This window comes from Tenrec ecaudatus, chromosome 2 (genome assembly GCF_050624435.1).
Source record: "Tenrec ecaudatus isolate mTenEca1 chromosome 2, mTenEca1.hap1, whole genome shotgun sequence".
NCBI classification, from domain to species: domain Eukaryota; kingdom Metazoa; phylum Chordata; class Mammalia; order Afrosoricida; family Tenrecidae; genus Tenrec; species Tenrec ecaudatus.
The window spans coordinates 68,013,178-68,034,075 of NC_134531.1; the positions used below are offsets into that span (position 1 = coordinate 68,013,178).

General features: G+C 50.2%; 1 protein-coding gene across 2 annotated transcripts in view; it reads left to right on the forward strand.

Moving 5' to 3' along the window:
- MAP1B (microtubule associated protein 1B) overlaps positions 1-19,932 on the forward strand; it is a 112,535-nt gene extending 92,603 nt beyond the window's left edge. For both annotated transcript variants that reach the window (XM_075541153.1, XM_075541154.1), the window contains 3 exons: positions 5,006-11,579; positions 15,378-15,616; positions 17,060-19,932. In XM_075541153.1, coding sequence (XP_075397268.1) covers positions 5,006-11,579; positions 15,378-15,616; positions 17,060-17,215 — 6,969 coding nt within the window. In that variant the 3' untranslated portion in view covers positions 17,216-19,932. The remainder of the gene's footprint in view (positions 1-5,005; positions 11,580-15,377; positions 15,617-17,059) is intronic.
- The last annotated feature ends 966 nt before the right edge of the window (positions 19,933-20,898 follow it).

Genomic DNA, 20,898 nt, shown 5'->3' on the forward strand with positions numbered 1-20,898 from the left:
GGGTGTGTGTGTGTGTGCGTGCGTGCGTTGGGAATCAACACAGACACCAGAATTTACAGACACAGGCATCTGGCTTATAAATCCCCTTCCCACATCATCTTTCAATCTCTCGATTAGAAAAGGTTTCCGTTTGTCTCATTGTGTCTTCAAGGAAGGAATGTGAACTCTTTTCTACCCCACAATGCCCTCTGCCAACACGGCTAACACTGACTATTATTTCCCTGCTAGTTGAACCCATTTCAGCCACGATTCTTCATGAAGCAAATACGAGACTTTCCTTACATACCCTGGCCACGGCCCTCCAACCTGCTCCTTTGGCAGGTCCCGATCACGCATTTAGTGCCTTGGTGTTATCAGAGAGCTCGGCTGGGGTCATGCTGGGTTCTAGGCACCTTGGCATTATCATAGAGTTGAAACTATGCCTCCAGAGCTCGGGAGCTCAGAATTGGGCTGGAGGCATCAATTTGGAAGCCATTAGCATAGTAGAGGGATTGAAATCCTGAAAGTAGATGATATGAACTAGAGCTGGTAATGAACTAAAAAAATTAATAAAGGGCCTATATCTAACAGAGGTTCAGGCCAAGGAAATGAAGTCAGCAAGGGAGCTTTATTCTAGATCTTTACATTTAATTTTGGCCCAATTTCTCTGACGTCACACAGACTGTACACTATCTTCAGATGACTGGGCAGGTAATGATTTTGATAGATGGTAATTGCTATCAGTTCCAATATATCTCTGCTATTAAATATGTCTATAAGTACGTTAGACTTAGAGTACGTCTATAATCCCCATTCGCCATTACATGTCAGTTGGGAGAGGATATTGGCTTTGAGGGGCTCTGAAGTGTACACAATTTCGAGATTCCCTTTAAGAAGAAGAAAATCATTAGTGCGCAGTTAAGGAAAGGGGTTGGTGCTCGTGCTTCAGCTTTGTTAGCTTGGTGATCGTTCCAGCTGACCATCCATCAAACTTGCCAAGTCCTTCCACGAGCACATCCTTGCTTTGTCTCCCAGTCCTGCACTCACCTACGGGTGTTTTGGACCTATCATTTATCTCTTCAGGATGTCGTCAGTTACAGTTGAGTTAGCTATCATTTATCCCAAAATTGGGGTGGGTAGGTGGGTTTCTGCTGCCCCCTACTTTACCATGCATCCTATATCCATGCTATCCAGAGCTCTCATAAGTCTTTCATTCCCATTTTTATCGAAGTCAGTACTCAATCAACTGAAAAAGAAAGATCGTAGACCTCCTTCCAGCTTCCCATGTGGTATGGGGAGCAGAGAAACCCTAGGGATGTACAGGGTAGGGGGTTACACATTCTCTTGCTCACCACAAACTCAGCAGTTTGGAACCACCAACTGGTCTTCAGGAGAAAGAGGAGGTTTTCTACTTTTATAAAGATTTAGTCTTGGAAACACACAGGGACATTTCTACCCCGTCCTATAAGGTCGATAGGAATCAGAATCGACTCGATAGCAGTGAGTTTGGAAAGGCCTGTGCTCTCCAATTCATGCTCAAGTCCGTTCTGTCCCACAGTAATCCCATAGGACAGAGCAGGACTGCCCTTGTGGGTCTCCGCGACGGGAGCTGCCTGTGGAAGTACAGCCGCTCATCTCGCCCCCGAGGTGCTGCTGGTGGGTTCAAACCGCTGCCCTTTGGGTTTGCAGCCAAACTCCTAACTCACTGCACTACCAGGGGCCCCCGAGGTGCTGCTGGTGGGTTCAAACCGCTGCCCTTTAGGTTTTGCAGCCGAACTCCTAACTCACTGCACTACCAGGGCCTGGCGCTCTACGTGTGAGCGAACACCAGCTGTTGACAACCCTGTGGAGTCTAGGTGCTACTGTGACCTGGGAGTTGGCACGACTCAAAAGTGACTTGAGAGCAACTTTTAAAAAGTATATGATGGGCTACAAATCAACCTGATCCTGTTAGCAGAAGCCCTTTTAATCGCCTTGCTAAAACCCAGAGATACTTTGTCTACTGTACTTCCTCATCGGCCAAGCGTAACCTAATCAAGAGAGGCAATTGAGTTAAGTAGCCCAAGGTTTAGGCATTCAAATCTTGTTTCCTTGATCGCATCTGGGGTAAAGCGATTTGTTTCCTAGCTCTTCCTTCCTCTTTCAGTGTGCCTGCAGTTAGGGTTGTTGTGTTTTTTTAAGTAATTAACAAAAAAGGATTATCTTTGTCCCAGAGCGGTATTTCTTCCTGGTTGTAGCTTCCATCCCTCTTGGGAAGAGCCAGGGCCGGGTATATGTTCTCGCAGGCTGTCTCTCCACCCCCCCACCCCCTGCTGACTCCTTCCAGCAAGACAGCATGTGTTGGAACGGCCAAGTTGCGTGAAGCTCAGCGAGCATGAATTGAGTCTTATTAATGTGAACCCAATCATAAGTGTGACGCAGAGACACAGAGCATGCGTGTCCTGTCATCGGGGACGTTTCGTTTCCTGCCCTGGTCATTCGCTACCCTCTCGCTGGCAGTCTTCTGCACCATCTTCGTGGTGTCCGTGTGCACTCCTTTCATGATGAACCAGCCACTGGGGGAGATGCATGTGCGCCCATTGTTGTCAATGCTGTGTAGTGCAACAGCGCTCAACCTGTGGGTCGCGACCCCTTTGGGGGCCACCCAATCTTAACAGTAGCACAATGACAGTGATTTTACAGTTGGGCGGTCACCACAACATGAGGAACTGGATGAAAGGGTCGCGGCATTAGGAAGGTTGAGAACCCCTGGTGAAGTGCCTTCCAAGCTGGGGGCTGCATTTCTAGCGCTGTACCAAGTCCTGTTCTAGTGATTTGGAAGGTTTACATAGGCAGTTTTCAGAACTAGATCCTCAGGCAGGTCTTCCCTGTCGATCAGATCTGGAAGCCCCACTGAAACGTGTCTACTAGGAGTGACCCCAATGGTGTTTAACCCTTTCATGATGCATGGGACATACTTCACCCACCAATATATTCAGCCTCTCAGGTTTCTTGGGAAGCCACTATCCCAGCTGTAGTATATTCTACCACCTGGAGAAGGCTTGTCTAACTCAGTGAACCTGGAGAAATGGGCCTCACACCCACCAATGTTATCACTAGAGTTCACTGGAGACATATGTGTCCCACAGAACTTGATCAAAATCCTTATCATCTGAAAAAAGATGTGTCCCCTGATCTCAACATGCCTTCCGTTACTGAAAACATGTAGTATCCACAAAAAATAAATGTCTCTGAAGAGAAAATGGCACCAGAGCTGACGTTCTGCCCCACTTCTCTTTGAGGGCCCTGGATTTCCAGCTGCCAGCTGTCCTTTGAGGGTTTCCATTTCCCCAGAGCACCTCAGAATCCTGTGCCACCTTTTCTTTTGGGCTGAGGGAGGCAAGGGGGGCTGGCTCATTTTCTTAGTTCAGAGCACCTCAAGGCAGAGGGGATGCAATGGAAAGGTGAGAGGTTTTCTTTGAGTGTTGCTATCCTCTCAGGAAGTTGGTGAACACTCATCTCACATAAAAAGAGATAATGATCGACTTCCCTCCTTCCCCGCCCCATCCTCAGCTGCCAGATTTAAAACGAACAAAGCTACATTGTAAGCATTTTGTTTTTAAGGATTCCTCCATTGCAGTGATCTCAGACCCTCTAAAGGCACCTGAATAGTTTCCGTAGTTATAGGAGTGTTTGCAGGAGTGAATTAGGATTGGGATGATCCTAATTGTATTGTGATTAGAATGACCAGCGGTTCAGCTAATTGTTGAGCCAACACAGTACTGGGTGCCCATGCTTCTTTTGGCCCACAGACCATTTGAACAAGGACTTCCCTCCAGGATGGTAACCACGACTTAACACGCTCAGTTTTCTTAGCTCCCCAAACCCTTCTTATAGGACGTTGTGACGTTAACCAGAGGACAAGAGCAAAGTCAGTCTTGTTCTTCTGTCTCCCAGCACACAAAATCTCATGCTTAGCACCTATACGCCAAGCAAACAAAAATGGCTCTGCTGACTTATGAGCTGCAACTAAAGGAAGGCCGGGGAGGACGGCATGTCTCTTCCTGCGAGGCTAGGACCGTGAAACCTATGGCCACAATAGTGGGAAAGAACTTCGCCTTTTTTATTAAGCTGCAATCTTGGTTTCATTCTCATTTGCACGTTCGCATTCTCATCCTATAGGAAATGCTAAACGGCGTGTTGACGCTGTTTGAACTCAGTTTGATGTTCATGCACTCACACCCAGCACGCCCCCAGAGGAACAGTGATGAGGGCTGTGGTGCCTCTCTCTGGATGTAAAAAAGAGGGGAAGCTCACCACTGGCTTGCGTGACAACCTAGCCTAACTCGCCAGTGCCGGTAGAAGCCTTTGTATTTGCAAAACCACCCTTTGAGTTTTAGTCTGAGAATCTGTGAACAGATACCAGAAACCAGTCATTATGCCGTAATAGCCAGTCCATAACTTCCTTTCTCCTAGAAAAAATAAAACTTGTCTCCCCAACCCCCAGCCCTTTTTGTACCTACCAAAACCTCAAAGGAGACACCAACAAATGTCCTGTTTGCTAAATGTGTCAATCGGTCATTTTTGCCCAGTCCGGAGGAATCAAAGAAGACATTTCCGTTTCAGTGATGGATGGTTCACACAGCCTTCCCTCTGGTAGCTGAGAATTTCCTGATAGGGCCTCTTTGCATAGCAAATGCTGCCCATGATATTCTCAATAGGTCATCATTGCTGTGGCCCAGGCCCTGCTGATCCAGACGGCACTGACCCCGGGCCCAGAACAGGGCCGGGAGTTCCCCTGCCGGGCACGAAGGGCCTCCAGACTGCTGGATCAAGGGCAGGGCTGGGGTGGCAGGAGGGGGTCGTAGGGATCTTAGGATGGGGGCTGTTTACCTGCCAGTTGGGAAGCATTTCCGATTTCAACCAACTAGTATCACTAGAGGAAAGCGCCGTCCCCGAATCACCCAGTGATCCTATAATACCCAGTAATAGATGCAGATGGTGGACCCCTGACTCCAATCTTTCTTCCCCTCTCTTTCAATCCCAGATCGGGGAGTTACTGAGCACCACCCACCCTGCCAACAAGGCCAGTTTAACCCTGTTCTGCCCTGAAGAAGGGGACTGGAAGAACTCCAACCTCGACAGACACAACCTCCAAGATTTCATCAATATTAAACTCAACTCAGCCTCTATCTTGCCAGAAATGGAGGGCCTCTCCGAGTTCACCGAGTATCTCTCAGAATCGGTGGAGGTCCCCTCGCCCTTTGACATCCTGGAACCTCCCACGTCTGGCGGCTTTCTGAAGCTGTCCAAGCCCTGCTGTTACATCTTCCCCGGAGGACGAGGCGACTCTGCGCTGTTCGCAGTGAATGGCTTCAACATGCTCATCAACGGAGGCTCGGAGAGGAAGTCTTGCTTCTGGAAGCTCATCCGCCACTTAGACCGGGTGGACTCCATCCTGCTCACCCACATCGGGGACGACAACCTGCCGGGAATCAACAGCATGCTGCAGCGGAAGATCGCTGAGCTGGAGGAGGAGCAGTCCCAGGGCTCCACCACCAATAGTGACTGGATGAAAAACCTCATCTCCCCTGACTTAGGGGTGGTCTTTCTTAACGTGCCGGAAAACCTGAAGAACCCCGAGCCCAACATCAAGATGAAGAGAAGCCTGGAAGAGGCCTGTTTCACCCTTCAGTACCTGAACAGACTGTCCATGAAACCGGAACCTCTATTTAGAAGTGTGGGCAATGCCATCGAGCCCGTCATTCTTTTCCAGAAGATGGGAGTTGGTAAGCTAGAGATGTATGTGCTCAACCCGGTCAAGAGCAGCAAAGAAATGCAGTATTTTATGCAGCAGTGGACTGGCACTCACAAAGACAAGGCTGAACTCCTTCTGCCTAATGGGCAAGAAATCGATATCCCCGTTTCCTATGTGACTTCCGTCTCCTCACTGATCGTGTGGCACCCAGCAAACCCAGCCGAGAAGATCGTCCGAGTCCTTTTTCCGGGAAACAGCGCCCAGTACAATATCCTGGAAGGGCTGGAGAAACTCAAGCATTTAGACTTCCTGAAACAGCCGCTGGCCACCCAGAAAGATCTTTCTGGCCAGGTAGCCAGCCCCGCGGTGAAGCAAGTGAAACTGAAGCAGAGGGCCGATAGCCGAGAGAGTCTGAAGCCAGCTCCCAAACCGCTCCCGAGCGGCGGCAAATCGGTGCGGAAAGAGTCCAAAGAAGAAGCCCCCGAGGTCCCCAAAGCTAACCAGGTGGAAAAGCCCCCCAAGGTGGAAAGCAAAGACAAAGTCACAGTGAAAAAGGACAAGCCGACCAAAACAGAGACCAAACCTGCCGCGAGCGAGAAGCAGGCGCCCAGCAAAGAAGACCAGCCTTCGGTGAAGGCCGAGGTGGCGGACAAGCAAGCCACGGACGTCAAACCCAAAGTCACCAAGGAGAAGCTGGTGAAAAAGGAGACAAAGCTAAAATCTGAAGAAAAGCAAGAGGAGAAGGAAAAGCCAAAGAAGGAAGTGGCGAAGAAGGACGAGAAGGCGCCCGTCAAGAAGGACGAGAAGGCGCCCGTCAAGAAGGACGAGAAGACGCCCGTCAAGAAGGACGAGAAGGCGCCCGTCAAGAAGGACGAGAAGGCCAAAAAGGAAGAGGCCAAGAAGGAAGTCAAAAAAGAAGTCAAGAAAGACGAGAAAAAGGAATCCAAGAAAGAGGTGAAGAAAGAGACGCCGCTGAAGGATGCCAAGAAGGAGGCGAAGAAGGACGAGAAGAAGGAAGCTAAAAAGGATGAGAAGGAGCCCAAAAGAGAAATCAAGAAGGTTTCCAAAGACGTGAAGAAATCATCCACGCCACTCCCCGACGCCAAGAAGCCCACGGCGCTAAAACCCAAAGCACCCAAGAAGGAAGAGCCTGTCAAGAAAGATGCCGCCGCCGCCGCCAAGTCCAAGGAGAAGGGGAAGACGAAAGTCACGAAGAAGGAGACGGCAGAGGCTGCGGCCGCCGCCATCGGCACCGTGGCTGCCGCCGCCGCCCTGTCCGTGGCCGCTGGCCCCGCCGCCGCCGGCCCCGCCAAAGACCTGGAGGCCGAGAGGTCGCTCATGTCCTCCCCGGAGGACTTGACCAAGGACTTTGAAGAGCTAAAGGCCGAAGAGGTCGACGTGGCCCAGGACAGGCAGCCTCCGTTGGCGCCCGCGGAAGACGAAGAGCAGCGGAGGGAGCCCGAGCCCGGGGACGCCTACGTCATCCAGCGCGAGACCGAGGTGCCCCCGGGCCCCGCCGAGTCGCCCGACGAGGGCATCACCACGACCGAGGGCGAGGGCGAGTGCGAGCAGACGCCCGAGGAGCCGGAGCCCGTCGTTGAGAAGCAGGGCGGGGAGGACATGGAGAAGTTTGAGGATGAAGGAGCCGCCTTCGAAGAATCGTCCGAGGCCGGCGACTACGAAGAGAAGGCGGAGACCGAGGAGGCCGAGGAGGACGGCGACGGGGACGACGACGCGGAGGTGAGCAGCGCCAAGCGCAGCCCCGAGCAGCAGCCGCAGGAGGACCTCCGCGCGCCCGCGGACGCCGACGGGCCCCTCCGGGAGAAGAGGCCGTCGGTGGCCAGTGGGGACGATCGCGCCGAAGAAGACATGGATGAGGCCCTGGAGAAGGGGGAGGCGGCGCCATCCGAGGAGGAGGGCGACGAAGAGGACAGGGCGGAGGACGCCAGGGAGGACGAGTACGAGGCGGGGAGAGCGGAGGTGGAGGACTACGTGATGGCCGTGGTGGACAAGGCTGCGGAGGCCGGGGGCGCCGAGGATCAGTACGGGTTTCTGGGCGCCTCGGGCAAGCCGCCGGGAGCCCCGTCCCCCGGCCGAGAAGCCGCCGCCACGATTCACGACGAGACTTTACCCGGAGGCTCGGAGAGCGAGGCCACCGCTTCGGACGAGGACAACCGAGAAGACCAGCCCGAGGAATTCACCGCCACCTCTGGCTACACGCAGTCGACCATTGAGATCTCCAGCGAGCCCACCCCCATGGACGAGATGTCCACGCCCCGCGACGTGATGAGTGACGAGACCAACAACGAGGACACGGAGTCCCCGTCCCAGGAGTTCGTCAACGTCACCAAGTACGAGTCCTCCGTCTATGCTCAGGAGTACCCCAAGCCCGGGGTCTCACTCAACGGACTGTCGGAAGGGTCCAAAACGGACGCCACCGACGGCAAGGACTACAACGCCTCGGCCTCTACCATCTCCCCGCCCTCGTCCATGGAAGAGGACAAGTTCAGCAAATCCGCTCTGCGCGACGCTTACTGTGCCGAAGAGAGAGGCGTGAGAGGCAGCGCCGCGCTGGAGCTCACAGACGTGCCCGCCGTTCCAGATGACAAGCGTAGCCCGTCCAAGAGCCCGCTGTCTCTGAGTCCATCGCCACCGTCACCCATTGAAAAGACCCCCCTGGGGGAACGTAGTGTGAACTTCTCCCTGACACCCAATGAGATCAATGTCTCCGCAGAGGCCACCGTGCCGGTGTCTCCTGAGGTGACCCCAGAAGTCGTGGAAGAACACTGCGCTAGCCCCGAGGATAAGACGCTGGAAGTGGTGTCTCCATCGCAGTCTGTGACCGGCAGTGCTGGCCACACCCCTTACTACCAGTCTCCCACTGACGAGAAGGCTAGTCACCTCCCCGCCGAAGTCAGGGAGAAGCCACCAGCCGCTCCGGTGAGTTTTGAATTCGACGACACCAACGATGATGAGAGGCCTTCCGTAAGCCCCATGGACGAGCCCGTGCCTGACTCGGCGTCTCCTATCGAAAAAGTCTTGTCTCCTTTACGCAGTCCTCCTCTGATTGGCTCAGAGTCTGCCTACGAGAGCTTTCTAAGTGTGGATGACAAGACTCCTAGCAGATGTCGAAGTCCCTTTGAAGGAACAAATGGAAAGCAAAGTGTTCTAGACCAAACCAGCCCAGTTTCTGAAATCACTTCCACCGGTCTCTTCCAAGAGAGACTGGAGAAGGCCAGCGCAGACTTCATACCAATAAAGGAAGACTTGGAGAGAGAAAAGACCACCGATGACGCTGACGCCCCAGGTTCTCAACCAGGACTGGCTTTGGATGAAAGAAAGTTCGGAGGAGAGGTTTCTCCGACGCAAATCGACGTCAGCCAGTTTGGCTCTTTGAAGGAAGACACCAAGATGTCCATCTCCGAAGGCACCGTCTCAGACAAGTCAGCTACGCCCGTGGATGAGGGTGTCGCAGAAGACACCTACTCTCACATCGAGGGGGTGGCGTCAGTCTCCACCGCTTCTGTGGCTACAAACTCCTTTCCAGAGCCAACGACGGATGATGTGTCCCCTTCTCTGCATGCTGAGGTGGGCTCCCCGCATTCCACCGAGGTCGATGACTCCCTGTCGGTGTCCGTTGTTCAAACGCCAACGACTTTCCAGGAAACAGAAATGTCTCCATCTAAAGAGGAATGCCCAAGACCAATGTCGATCTCTCCGCCAGACTTCTCCCCTAAGACAACCAAGTCCGGGACACCGGTTCAAGACCACAGATCCGAACAGTCTTCAATGTCGATTGAATTTGGCCAAGAATCCCCTGAACACTCTCTTGCTATGGACTTTAGCCGACAGTCTCCAGACCACCCTGCTGTGGGGGCAGGTGTACTTCACATCACTGAGAACGGGCCAACTGAAGTGGACTATAGTCCCGACTTGCAGGACTCCAGTTTATCGCATAAGATACCACCAGCGGAGGAGCCATCCTATACCCAAGATAATGATCTTTCTGAGCTCATCTCCGTATCTCAGGTCGAGGCCTCCCCATCCACCTCTTCTGCACACACCCCTTCTCAGATAGCGTCTCCTCTCCAGGAAGATACTCTGTCTGATGTGGTTCCTCCCAGAGAGATGTCCTTATATGCTTCACTCACCTCAGAGAAGGTGCAACGTCCGGATGGAGAGAAGCTTTCGCCAAAATCTGATATCTCCCCACTGACCCCAAGAGAGGCCTCTCCTTTATACTCCCCTAGCTTTTCAGATTCGGCCTCTGCAGCCAGAGAGAACGCAGCAGCTTGCTACACGTCCTCTTCTCCGCCAGTGGATGCAGCATCCGCAGCGTCCTACAGCTTCCGTGCCTCAATGTTATTTGACACCATGCAACACCACCTAGCCTTGAATAGAGAGTTGACTGCGTCTGGCTTGGAGACTGACGATGGAGGGAAGACCCCTGGTGATTTTAGCTATGCCTATCAAAAGTCAGAGGAAACAAGCAAATCCCCAGGTGAAGAAGATTGTACCTATGAGTCTTATGACAAAACCGACCGGACCCAAGAGGCCGGTGGCTATTACTATGAGAAGACCGAGAGGACCACCAAATCCCCAAGTGACATCGGCTACTCCTATGAGACCATTGAGAAAACCACCAAGACCCCCGAAGATGGTGGCTATGCTTTCGAAATTACAGAAAAGACCACGCGGACCCCCGAGGAGGGTGGCTACTCCTATGAGATAAGCGAGAAGACCACAAGGACCCCGGACGTGAGTGGGTACAGCTATGAAAAGACCGAGAGGTCTAGAAGGCTCCTGGATGACATCAGCAATGGCTATGACGACACGGAAGATGGTGGCCACACCCTGGAGGATACCAGCTACTCCTATGAGACCACTGAGAAAATTACCAGTCTTCCTGAGTCCGAATGTTACGCCTATGAGACGACTACAAAAACCACACGAACCCCCGATTCGTCCACCTACTGCTATGAGACCACGGAGAAGATCACCAGGACCCCCCAGTCATCTACATATTCCTATGAGACGTCAGACCGATGCTACGCTGCAGATAAGTCACCCTCAGAGGCCCGCCAGGACGTGGATTTATGCCTTGTGACCTCTTGTGAATACAAGCATCCCAAGACGGAGCTCTCTCCCTCCTTCATTAATCCTAACCCCTTAGAGTGGTTTGCCAGCGATGAGCCAACTGATGAGTCTGAGAAGCCCCTCACTCAATCTGGGGGCGCCCCGCCACCTCCAGGAGGCAAGCAACAGGGGCGGCAGTGTGATGAAACACCTCCCACCTCCGTCAGCGAGTCTGCCCCATCCCAGACAGACTCCGATGTCCCCCCGGAGACCGAGGAGTGCCCCTCCATCACAGCGGATGCCAACATCGACTCTGAAGATGAATCCGAAACCATCCCCACGGACAAAACCGTGACATACAAACACATGGACCCACCTCCGGCCCCGATGCAAGACCGGAGCCCATCTCCTCGCCACCCCGATGTGTCCATGGTGGACCCAGAGGCCTTGGCCATTGAGCAGAACCTGGGCAAAGCGCTCAAGAAAGACCTGAAAGAGAAGACCAAAACCAAAAAGCCAGGCACGAAGACCAAGTCATCTTCGCCTGTCAAAAAGGCCGATGGGAAGTCTAAGACATCTGCGTCTTCCCCCAAACCAGTGGGGTTGAAAGAGTCCTCAGACAAGGTGTCCAGAGTGGCTTCTCCTAAGAAGAAAGAATCGGTGGAAAAGGCATCGAAAACCACCACCGCTCCGGAGGTCAAAGCTGCTCGCGGGGAAGAGAAAGACAAGGAGACCAAGAACGCCACCAATGTCTCCACATCCAAATCGGTCAAGACAGCGACTGCAGGTAAGTCAAGGACCATCCGGGCACCCTGCCATAGGCCCCAAGGGTTGTGCTTTTGTTGGGAGAAACCACTGGGAATCTTCCCTTCTCTGTATTTGTGCTAGCGGGATAGGAGGGCACAGGGTGGTACTGGACCTTCCTTTGCCTATCCTCTCGGCCAGAAGGTAGGAAGCCCAGCCCAGCGAGGCCCTGATGAGCATGGGACCCAGACAAGCTCTGGTTCATTGGATGGGCTTCCCGGTCCAGCACTATTCTGGGCTGCTAACCACAGCAGCCGAAGCTCTGTTACCAGTCTTCCGAACCAAGAGTGTGTTTGCAAACCTCCTCTGGAGGACTGTGGTGCGCTGGTTTCAGAACAGAGCTGGGGTGACAGACCCAGAGCTCCCACAGGACGCGGGAAAAGCAAAATGTGCAGCATCAGGCTGGAATGGGTGGATTAACCCCAGGATTTAGATTCCATTAAAAAAAAAAAAAGCAGGCTGGAGATATCTCCCCATGAAACACAATGGAGATACCACCTTGTTTTGTTGTTCTGACAGCCAGTAAACACCACAGCTGCAGTTAGCTGGTGAGTCCCAGGACACACCGAGAGAGATCACTGAAAGCTCTCCCCTGTGACCCGCCTCTGGCTCCTCAGTTTCCCGGGCGGAGCCTCAGAATGCTGTTCAGACTAAGATCGCACTTGGTAATAACCAGGAGCCCTGTGGTGTGTGTGGTTACACATTGGGCTGCTGACTGCAGAGTCAAAGCCCAAACTTGCTTTGATCAAAACCAATAGCCGCGTTGTGGGAGGAAGATGGGGCTTTCTAGGGCCGGTTCTATCCATCCTGTCTGTAGGGTCATCATGAGTCAGAATTGACTCGATGGCAGTCAGTTTGGTTCAAGTTTGGCAATGATCTTCACTCTGATCATTCTAGATTTCTCATGTCCTCAGAAATGACCTGGGTTTTTCTATGAACAGGCCACCCAGCTTCCTTGTGCTTCAAACCCAACTGATTTGTACTAATGCATTTAATTTGTTTCATTTAGTCATTGTGGGGGGTTTGGCCATAGTTCACAAAGTAATAAAAATTGACCCCCAAATATAAAGCAAATTATATAAGTGACATTGTTTATTAGAGAATATCTGAATGGAGAACTTCCAAAACCAAAACTCACTTTGCCATCAAATCAATGCTGACACATAGCGATCCTATAGGACATGGTGAAACTGCCCTGATGAGTTTCTGACACTTTAGCTTCCTACAAGAGTAGAGAGCCCCTCCCTTCTCCCTCACAGCGGCTGGTGGTTTTAAACTGCTGACTTTGCAGGTAGCGGCCCAACGTGTAAACACTATGCCACCAAGACCTGGAAGCTTTGGAGATCTCAAATACAGTACATTTTTAGGAAATATCTGTTGTAGCTACAAAGTTTTATTTTAAACAATATGGATAATCAGTTTCAGGATGGGTTCTGGTCAGATTTGGTCTATATCATGCATGACAATACAACAAGCTGCAGCTGTTTGTGCTTAAAATCATTCAGGGGGATTGGAGGAACCTGACAGTTCACCCCTTGATCTGAAAGATTTGTCAACTAACCTGAACTTAGGAAAAAAACATGTACTTCACTTAAACAGGTAGAAACAAATTTGCTATCAAACATACCAAACTGCAGACCCAAGCTCCCACAACTGATTAAAAAAAACCAAACTTTTTAGTCATGTAAAGAGATCATTTAAAGGTAAGATAAAATAATAAAGTGGAGTTCATTTGAATTTTCTCTAAAATGCTTTTCAGATAGACCTCTAAAAGGCACAATTACACTATTAGTTGATTTCTAAAACAAACCTCAGCCGACCTCTGGCCGTTACCCCCTCAGTTCCTGCTTCCATGAGCCAAATGCATCTGGAATTGCCAGCAGGGATGGAGTGAAGTTTCCAATGGAAATGGAACCCATACTTCTACGCTAAGGAGGCCTCAAAATGGATATTTTGAGGACTTTTAGCTCAGATTCATTACAATGATCAGTTTGTCTGGTGAAAAGAAAAAAAAAGTGAATTTATTCAAATATCACTTTGGCTGATAATTATCCGCCAATCTGCTGCAAGACTAAACACTGAAATCGGACCATTCAATTCACTGTTGGTTTAGGCTGTGTGACTAGTCTTCCAAAGCCCCGTAGTGAACAAAGAGGACCAAGCATCAAAATCCAGCTCGTGTTGATAGAGCAGCGACTTCCACACCAGCTGCACATTAGAATCACCTGGGATGCTCGTTTAAAAGAGGGGGGCCAGGCCACAGCCTCAGCCCCACTGTAAATCGTACTGTGGAGGGCAGGGCCTGGGCATCAGTCATTTGGCAAGCTCCTCAGGTGATTCTCCCTGAGCATCCAGAGTGACTGCCGTGATAGCTCCCTGGTAGCATAACGGTTACACATTGGGCAGCTTATGTAAGGTCAACACTTCGAAACCACCAGCCATTCATTCCACGGGAGAAAGACAGGGCTTCTTAGTCCTATAAAGGGTCTTGGAGACTCACAAGGATACTTCTACCCTGTCCTATAGGGTAGCTAGTGAGTTTTTGAGAATACATTTGACCTTCTAAGAGTCAGATTTTCGGTGTGAACAGTGTGTCGGGGGGGGGGGGGGTTGGGGTGCAGTGGGGGAGGAGCGGCAAGAGCAGTGTCTCCTCATTTGAACCATAATGTGCAATGGGGATTTTAAATGATCTGAGCTCCTTTTAGAAACCCATTTTCAGCCCTACTCCCCGTCATCTCATCCTGTCAGTCATACTGGATTTGAAAAGATTTCGTTTGAATGTTTAATGGCTTGTGTTCTCCACATGCACCCCTGCCCAGACTTCAGACTTGGCCTAAGTGGGGAGGGGGAGGAGAAGGAAGCACTATTCTCCAGCAGAAAAGCTGGCAAAAGGCCTACTGAGGGGCTCACCAGTTAGAAGAGCCCGCAGGGACTCTGCTGCAGTGGGTGTCTGTCTCCTTCACCTAACAGAAAGACAACGTGTTGTGAAGGGCAGGCTGGGTGAGGCCCACAGGCTTCAGAATGGTAGGGGGTGGTTCCTGCTTTCCTGGCACAATCGAGACGCCAGGGTTTTTTGTTTTTAGATCAATCTGAATGCTTACGCTTCCCAGGCTATTCTGATTTAGTCTGGGAATTTTGGCTGTAAAGTTGTCCCTCTCCCTACTCTGGTATATCCTCCTTGGCTAGGGAAAGCCTAGTCTTTCTGAACCTTCCTCTTGCCAACCCTCGGTATCCAGCCTCATTCCTGGGAGGGTCATGTCTGGCTTTTCAGAATCCTGGCCGGAGGAGAGAACAGGACCCTGGTGATGTAATGGGTTACGTGTTGGGCTACTAACCACCAAGTCAGCAGTTCAACCCACCAACGCTCCATGGGAGAAAGGAGAAACCTTCTGCTCTCACAAAGAGTTACAGCCTCAGAACCCCACTGGGGCAGTTCTGCTCTGTTCTATTTGGTTGCTAAAACCTCCATTTGCAAGATCCAGTGTGAGGGTGAGATAATCCATCTGCTTGTAAAATGGCTACCAGATGAGATCTTAAGAGTGGATTACTGAGATCCCTTGACTACAGTTTACTAAATGCCGGTGCCTCCCTTAGACTTAAAAAAAAAATGCCCCTTAGCCACAGAGCTCTGTTCTCTCCTCAAGACAGGATCTTGAAAAGCTCCCCACTATGTGTTGCGGAGGGGCTCTCTGTGGATGGGGAGGGAAGGTGGGCTGGATGTGCAGGTCCCTTCTCATTGCTGTGACCTTTGCCTTTTCTTTGCCTTGTTTATTTACCAAAGGCCCCGGAACTGCCAAGGCGGCCAAGTCCTCAGCCGTGCCGCCAGGACCCCCCGTATATTTGGACCTGTGCTACATCCCTAACCACAGCAATAGTAAGAATGTCGATGTTGAGTTTTTCAAGAGAGTGAGGTCATCCTACTACGTGGTGAGTGGAAATGATGCCGCCGCCGAGGAGCCCAGCCGGGCGGTCCTGGATGCCTTGTTGGAAGGGAAGGCTCAGTGGGGCAGCAACATGCAGGTAAGAGCTCAAGGACAGTGCACCGAGCCCCGGGCCTCTGTCACCCTCGACATCTAGAGGGGAAATTAGATTTAACACACAGAACACGATCTCCTATATTAGTGTTGGCACCAGCACCGTGGTCTTGGAGGGCGACCACCCTGCCTTCGTGAGTACATAATCAATCTGCAAAATGGGCCCCAGTCACTCGCCCCAGAGAGACCAAAGGGACTGTGTATAAACCGAAGGTGTCAGGTTCAAATGCGAGCGCTACTGAAGAACTGTCTTGACTCCTTAGGGTTTCATAAGTGGACCAGGTGAGAAAGGTGCTCCTTAGGAAAGCCTTGCCTGAAACACTCTCCAGCACTCCTGTTTCCCACAGCCAAGCGTCATGTCTGGCCACGGGTCACTCACTGCTCCTATTTCAGCAGTGGCCCTTCCTGATCTCTGTGTTGTCGGTGGTTCTTCAGAGGGTCATGCAGTAAACTGGGTTTGCAGGACACGACATCGACTCACTTGTCCCTTACTCATTGAGATGTAACGGGAAGCACCCAGCGATTGCTTCAAGAACATAACATTCAGATTTCACTATTCAAGCCATTGCCCTCGGACTCTGCTCCTCCACCCCCAACCACACACCCAACGTAAACATAAACGTCTTTGTTCTTGGGATAAAAGGTTCACGACACACAATTCGTGGACTCCCGAGGACTTCGAGTGTCTCAGAAACTCACACAGCAGTTCTATCTTGTCCTGTAGGGTCACTGTGGGTCAGTGGCACTCGGTGGCAGTGAGTTTGGTGTTTGGAAGGGATTTAAGGGGCCTTGGTCGTGTAGTGGGTCTGCATCAGGCTGCTAACCACAAGGTCAGTAGTTCAAAATCATTAGCTGCTCTGGAGGAGGATCTTTCTGCTGCCACAGAAAGAACGACGGCCTGGGGAAGGCGCAGAGGGTGGGGCTACTCTACCACATACAGGGTTGCTAGGGGATGTGCAGGGAGTGTGCAGAAGGGCGCTCAGCTGCCACGATAGTACAATTGCTTGGATTCAACAGTATCTCTCCTGTAAAGCTCCCCAGTTGTGTTCAAGGACATACAAGATATTGGGTCATCTCTGAAGAGCTTCGCTAACCCTGAAGGATTGAGAAACTAGCACAAACATGGAAGAGCTTGCCGACTAGTCGGTACTTGCTTGTGGTGCCAGGTCCCCCCTGCAGAACATGTCATTCCTTCGGGGATTCATTCAGCTTCCTGAAAAACGTCAGTCAAAAAGCCCTCTGCATTTCTGAGACAAACAGAAAATAGACACACACCCCCCCCCCCCACCCTCCCCGTCGTCTTCTAATGGTCGAAGGAGAGCCTTCGGGTTGTGCCCCAAGGGTGGGGTTTTGTTTTCCTTTCCTTTTTCCCCTTCTCTTAAGTTTCTGGCTCCGCCCTTACATAGTTCATTCCTCTCTCTCCCTGTAGGTGACCCTGATCCCAACTCATGACTCAGAAGTGATGAGAGAATGGTACCAGGAGACGCACGAGAAACAGCAAGACCTCAACATCATGGTTTTAGCAAGCAGCAGCACCGTGGTGATGCAAGACGAATCCTTCCCCGCATGCAAGATCGAACTGTAGAACCAGCGCCAGCCACCCGCAGGATCGAAACTCTGTGTCCAGAAATTCCTCAGTTTGAAACCACCTTTTCTAAGAAAACAAAAAACAAAAAATCAATTCGTCTAATGAAGTCGCTGAACTGATTACCTGCCAACAGCTATACTGTGTCCTGGCGATGCAAGTCACTAATATTTCTCGGTTCCGCTGATTGCTAAGGAAGTAACAGTGATCCCACCGTAGGATTCCAATTACTGCAAACGTACCTACCCCGCTCACCTCTGCTGAACGTTGGACACCATGCACTCGCAAACCCAACGGACTTCTGCTAGGTCGAGGCATTTGTCTTAGAAAGAGAGCGAGAGAGAGAGATAGAGAGGGAGAGAGAGAGAGAGCGAGCGCGCGCGCTCAGAGAGAGAAACCGAGTGAGGAAGCAAAGGAAGGCAAGAGAAGGGGGTGTCGAAGGAAAGCTTGCTGGTGAGGGCTCCAGCGAGAAACAGCGTGGGGTGGGGGAAGGATGAGACAATAACTAAGCGTGAGGTCTGCATTTTCTCAGGCAATCGAATTCTGTAGTCTACCTAGGGAACGGTTTCCCCTGTGACTGTCTGCGTCGCCCAGGTCTCACTTTTCTAAGACAAATTGGCTGGTTAGGAAGGCATGTGAGATTTCCACGCCTTAATTCCGCTCCTTCAATTTCTGGTCTACACACCTACAAAGTAGCGAGTGTAGACCGCTGGGAAAGTGCTCTGACTCTCCGACTTTGTAAACAAAGGAGTAGGCTGATCTAAGGCATGCTCCCAACCTATGTCCACGCACTTAGGCCACTCTGAATCAATTCACCCGCATGCGTCAACACCCAAGTCCACCCTGACTCACTGAAGCAAATACCAAAGCAGGTGGGAGTACACACAGTAGACAATTTGCCTTAGAAAGTGACTTGAATGTACAAAGATACTTGATGCACTTATTTTTTAATGTGAGACAGCAAGTTTATAAAACATCCGTGTAGGAGTAAGGAGCACGTGTGCGTGTGTGGGGAGGGTCCTAGGAGCTGGTCTGATGGGTGCAGCGGTTTGTGCTGAGTCATGCGTGTTGACCACCTCAGGGCACCAGTGGCCTCTCAGCCAAGCCAGTTGAGCCTTTCCCAGCTTCTTTCCTACTGCAAGTTCAAGACGGAAATGGCTTCTGGGATCAGAACTGGGAAAACGGAGGGTGTGACCGTGGAAGAGATTTTCAGCAAGTGTACAGTATTTACCTTCCTTGTCTTACATCAGCTTTTTTTTAATTATTATTTTCCATTAATTTCAGTGTAATGGGAACAAATGTACAGATTTTTTTTAAGATATGAGAACTTTTCATAGATGAACTTCTTAAAAATTTTTCATTTATAGGAAAATGCAAAGAAAAATTTTCAAGTGACAGTCTTTTTTTTTTTTAAGTGTTTCGTAAGACAAAAAGAATCATTGTTTCCTGCAGTTCTGGTGAGATTGAAGTCTGATTTTGCAGTAAGAATATTAATTAAAAACCCATAAGTACCAGGAATAATGATACCTCCCAGCCCTGGATTCATTCCATAGAAATCCAAGGATGTGCTGTCGGAGAAGGGGGCAGGGAGGCGGCCTGGAAAGGCTCCTTCTCCAGGCCTTTGCCAGGCCATCCATCACCTTACATCCTTCTCTCAAGATGTTCGACCGTGAGGCGAAAGAACCGAGCCTGAGTGCAGAAGAACCCTAGCGCAAATCTGCTTTGAGGTTTTTCTTTTCTGGAAAAAGCAAAAGAAAGACAGAATTCATCCAAAGCAAATGAATTCCCAACTCCTACGGTTCAACCTGTAGTATCCAGAGATCATTTCCATCACTGTCATCATCCAGCTGTGAAACCTGGGAAGCCGGACCGTGGTTTGGAACTGCTGTTGGGATTCAAGTGGCAGCTCCCCGGCGTTCAGAGGGAGCCCTTCTCCCCCACACCTTCTGTACTGTGTTCTGTCCTGTTGCACCTACTGCAGACGCTCAGATCTACGAAGTAGTGGACGAGGACCTCATTTTATTGTCTGTGAGTTATTTATTTCAAGATTCACATTGCTGGTTGCTTTCGGACTGCTAAGTGTACATTTCTGCACTGCTAACTACTATGAGGGTTTGAGCATGCTTCGTCAGGCTCCCTTCCCAGGAGACGATGCCGTCTACTTAATGCTGTGAACCACATTTTCCAAATGTTCAGTTTTTTGGTTGTTTTTTAAAATTAAGATTCTATTTTTGTTAGGCTTCTCTCTAGAAGCACTTTTATTTATTACCCTGTCTCTTTCAAGTCTTTAAAAAATATAACGGATTGGCCAAAGGTACAAAAAAAACCAACAAAACCACACACACAATGGGAAAAGCCATTGTTCTGAAAATGATTTCATTGAGTCAAAACTCATCTACTTCAGACTGATTCCATGCATCCTAAGACACTCAAGGATGATCTGCCTTCTTGCCAAATCCAGACCGCTGGTTGATTTTTCGTGGCTAGACGATACAATTATTTACCACTTGCCCCAACTCAGTTCGTTCAACATGGAAAATTGTTTTCTGCTGTAAGAAGTACAACTGTTTTAGGAGAATTAGAACCAATCTCCAACCCTTAACCACTCTACCCTACTCCTTTCTCTCTCTCTCTCTCTCTCTCTCTCTTTTTTTGCTAAGGAATTTCATGAAGAAAAAAAAAAGACAACAATTGCCGCTGGTCAGCTGACTCTTTTTCCTACGAAATATTTCAGCACCTTTTCCCACCCGTTGTTCCCAGTGATGACCACCAGGAAAACCAATATTTGCATGACAGGTTGCTCCTGTCCTTCCAGACACACCTTTCCCACCCGTGTGACTAACCTCATCTTGCTCGATCCAGAAACACAATTCGTTTTCTAACCGCTATCACAATCTACCGTGGACACTCTTGGTGAGAGATAGGGACTGACGCAGACTTCCAGGAGCCTGGTTTGCTCCTGTTTACCACTCCAACCATGTAGACGAAATGTGGAGTGGAAGGAATTTACACTCTGCTGAAACGATGGGATTCCATCAAGAAGCACTCATGATCATGACCTTTTTGGTAGTGTTCTTAAAATTCTACGGAGACGAAATGTTAAAGATGATCCTTCATTCTCGATTCCAACCACTTCTACCCTTTTCTCAACCCCATCCCGTGCATGCTTCCCCAGTCTGGTGGTGAGACTGGATACAATGACTGATTCCCCTCTTTTAAACACCATTTCCCATGGAGTTAAAAAAAAGTTTTTTTTTTTAACCTTACATATCATAGTGAATGGTTTCCCGAGTGTATATGAATGTTTTAAGTGTCTCCAATAGCTTACGCAATTTTAGGAGCTTTCCGATCCTCCTGTCATAAGAGTTCATCATCCAATTCTGGAATTGTACCATCTTCCACTTTCCCTCTGTTCCCAAACTTCGGCTCTCTCGAGCTGTCCTACGATTCCCAAGTTGCTTTAATTGCCTCTCTTTAGTCACCTGTCAAAAGAGGTTCTTGCTCAGTAATGATATTGTGAGTTAGGATAATAACTTTTTTCTTTTTCCTTTTGCGCTTCTGATTTAGAAGAAAAAGATCCTGTTTCCATATGCAAGGAACTGTAGGCATTTCATCTTTTAGCCAACTGAACAACACACCAGAAGCAGCCGGGGATGGGCCTTTCTTCAGAGCAATTAGGTTAC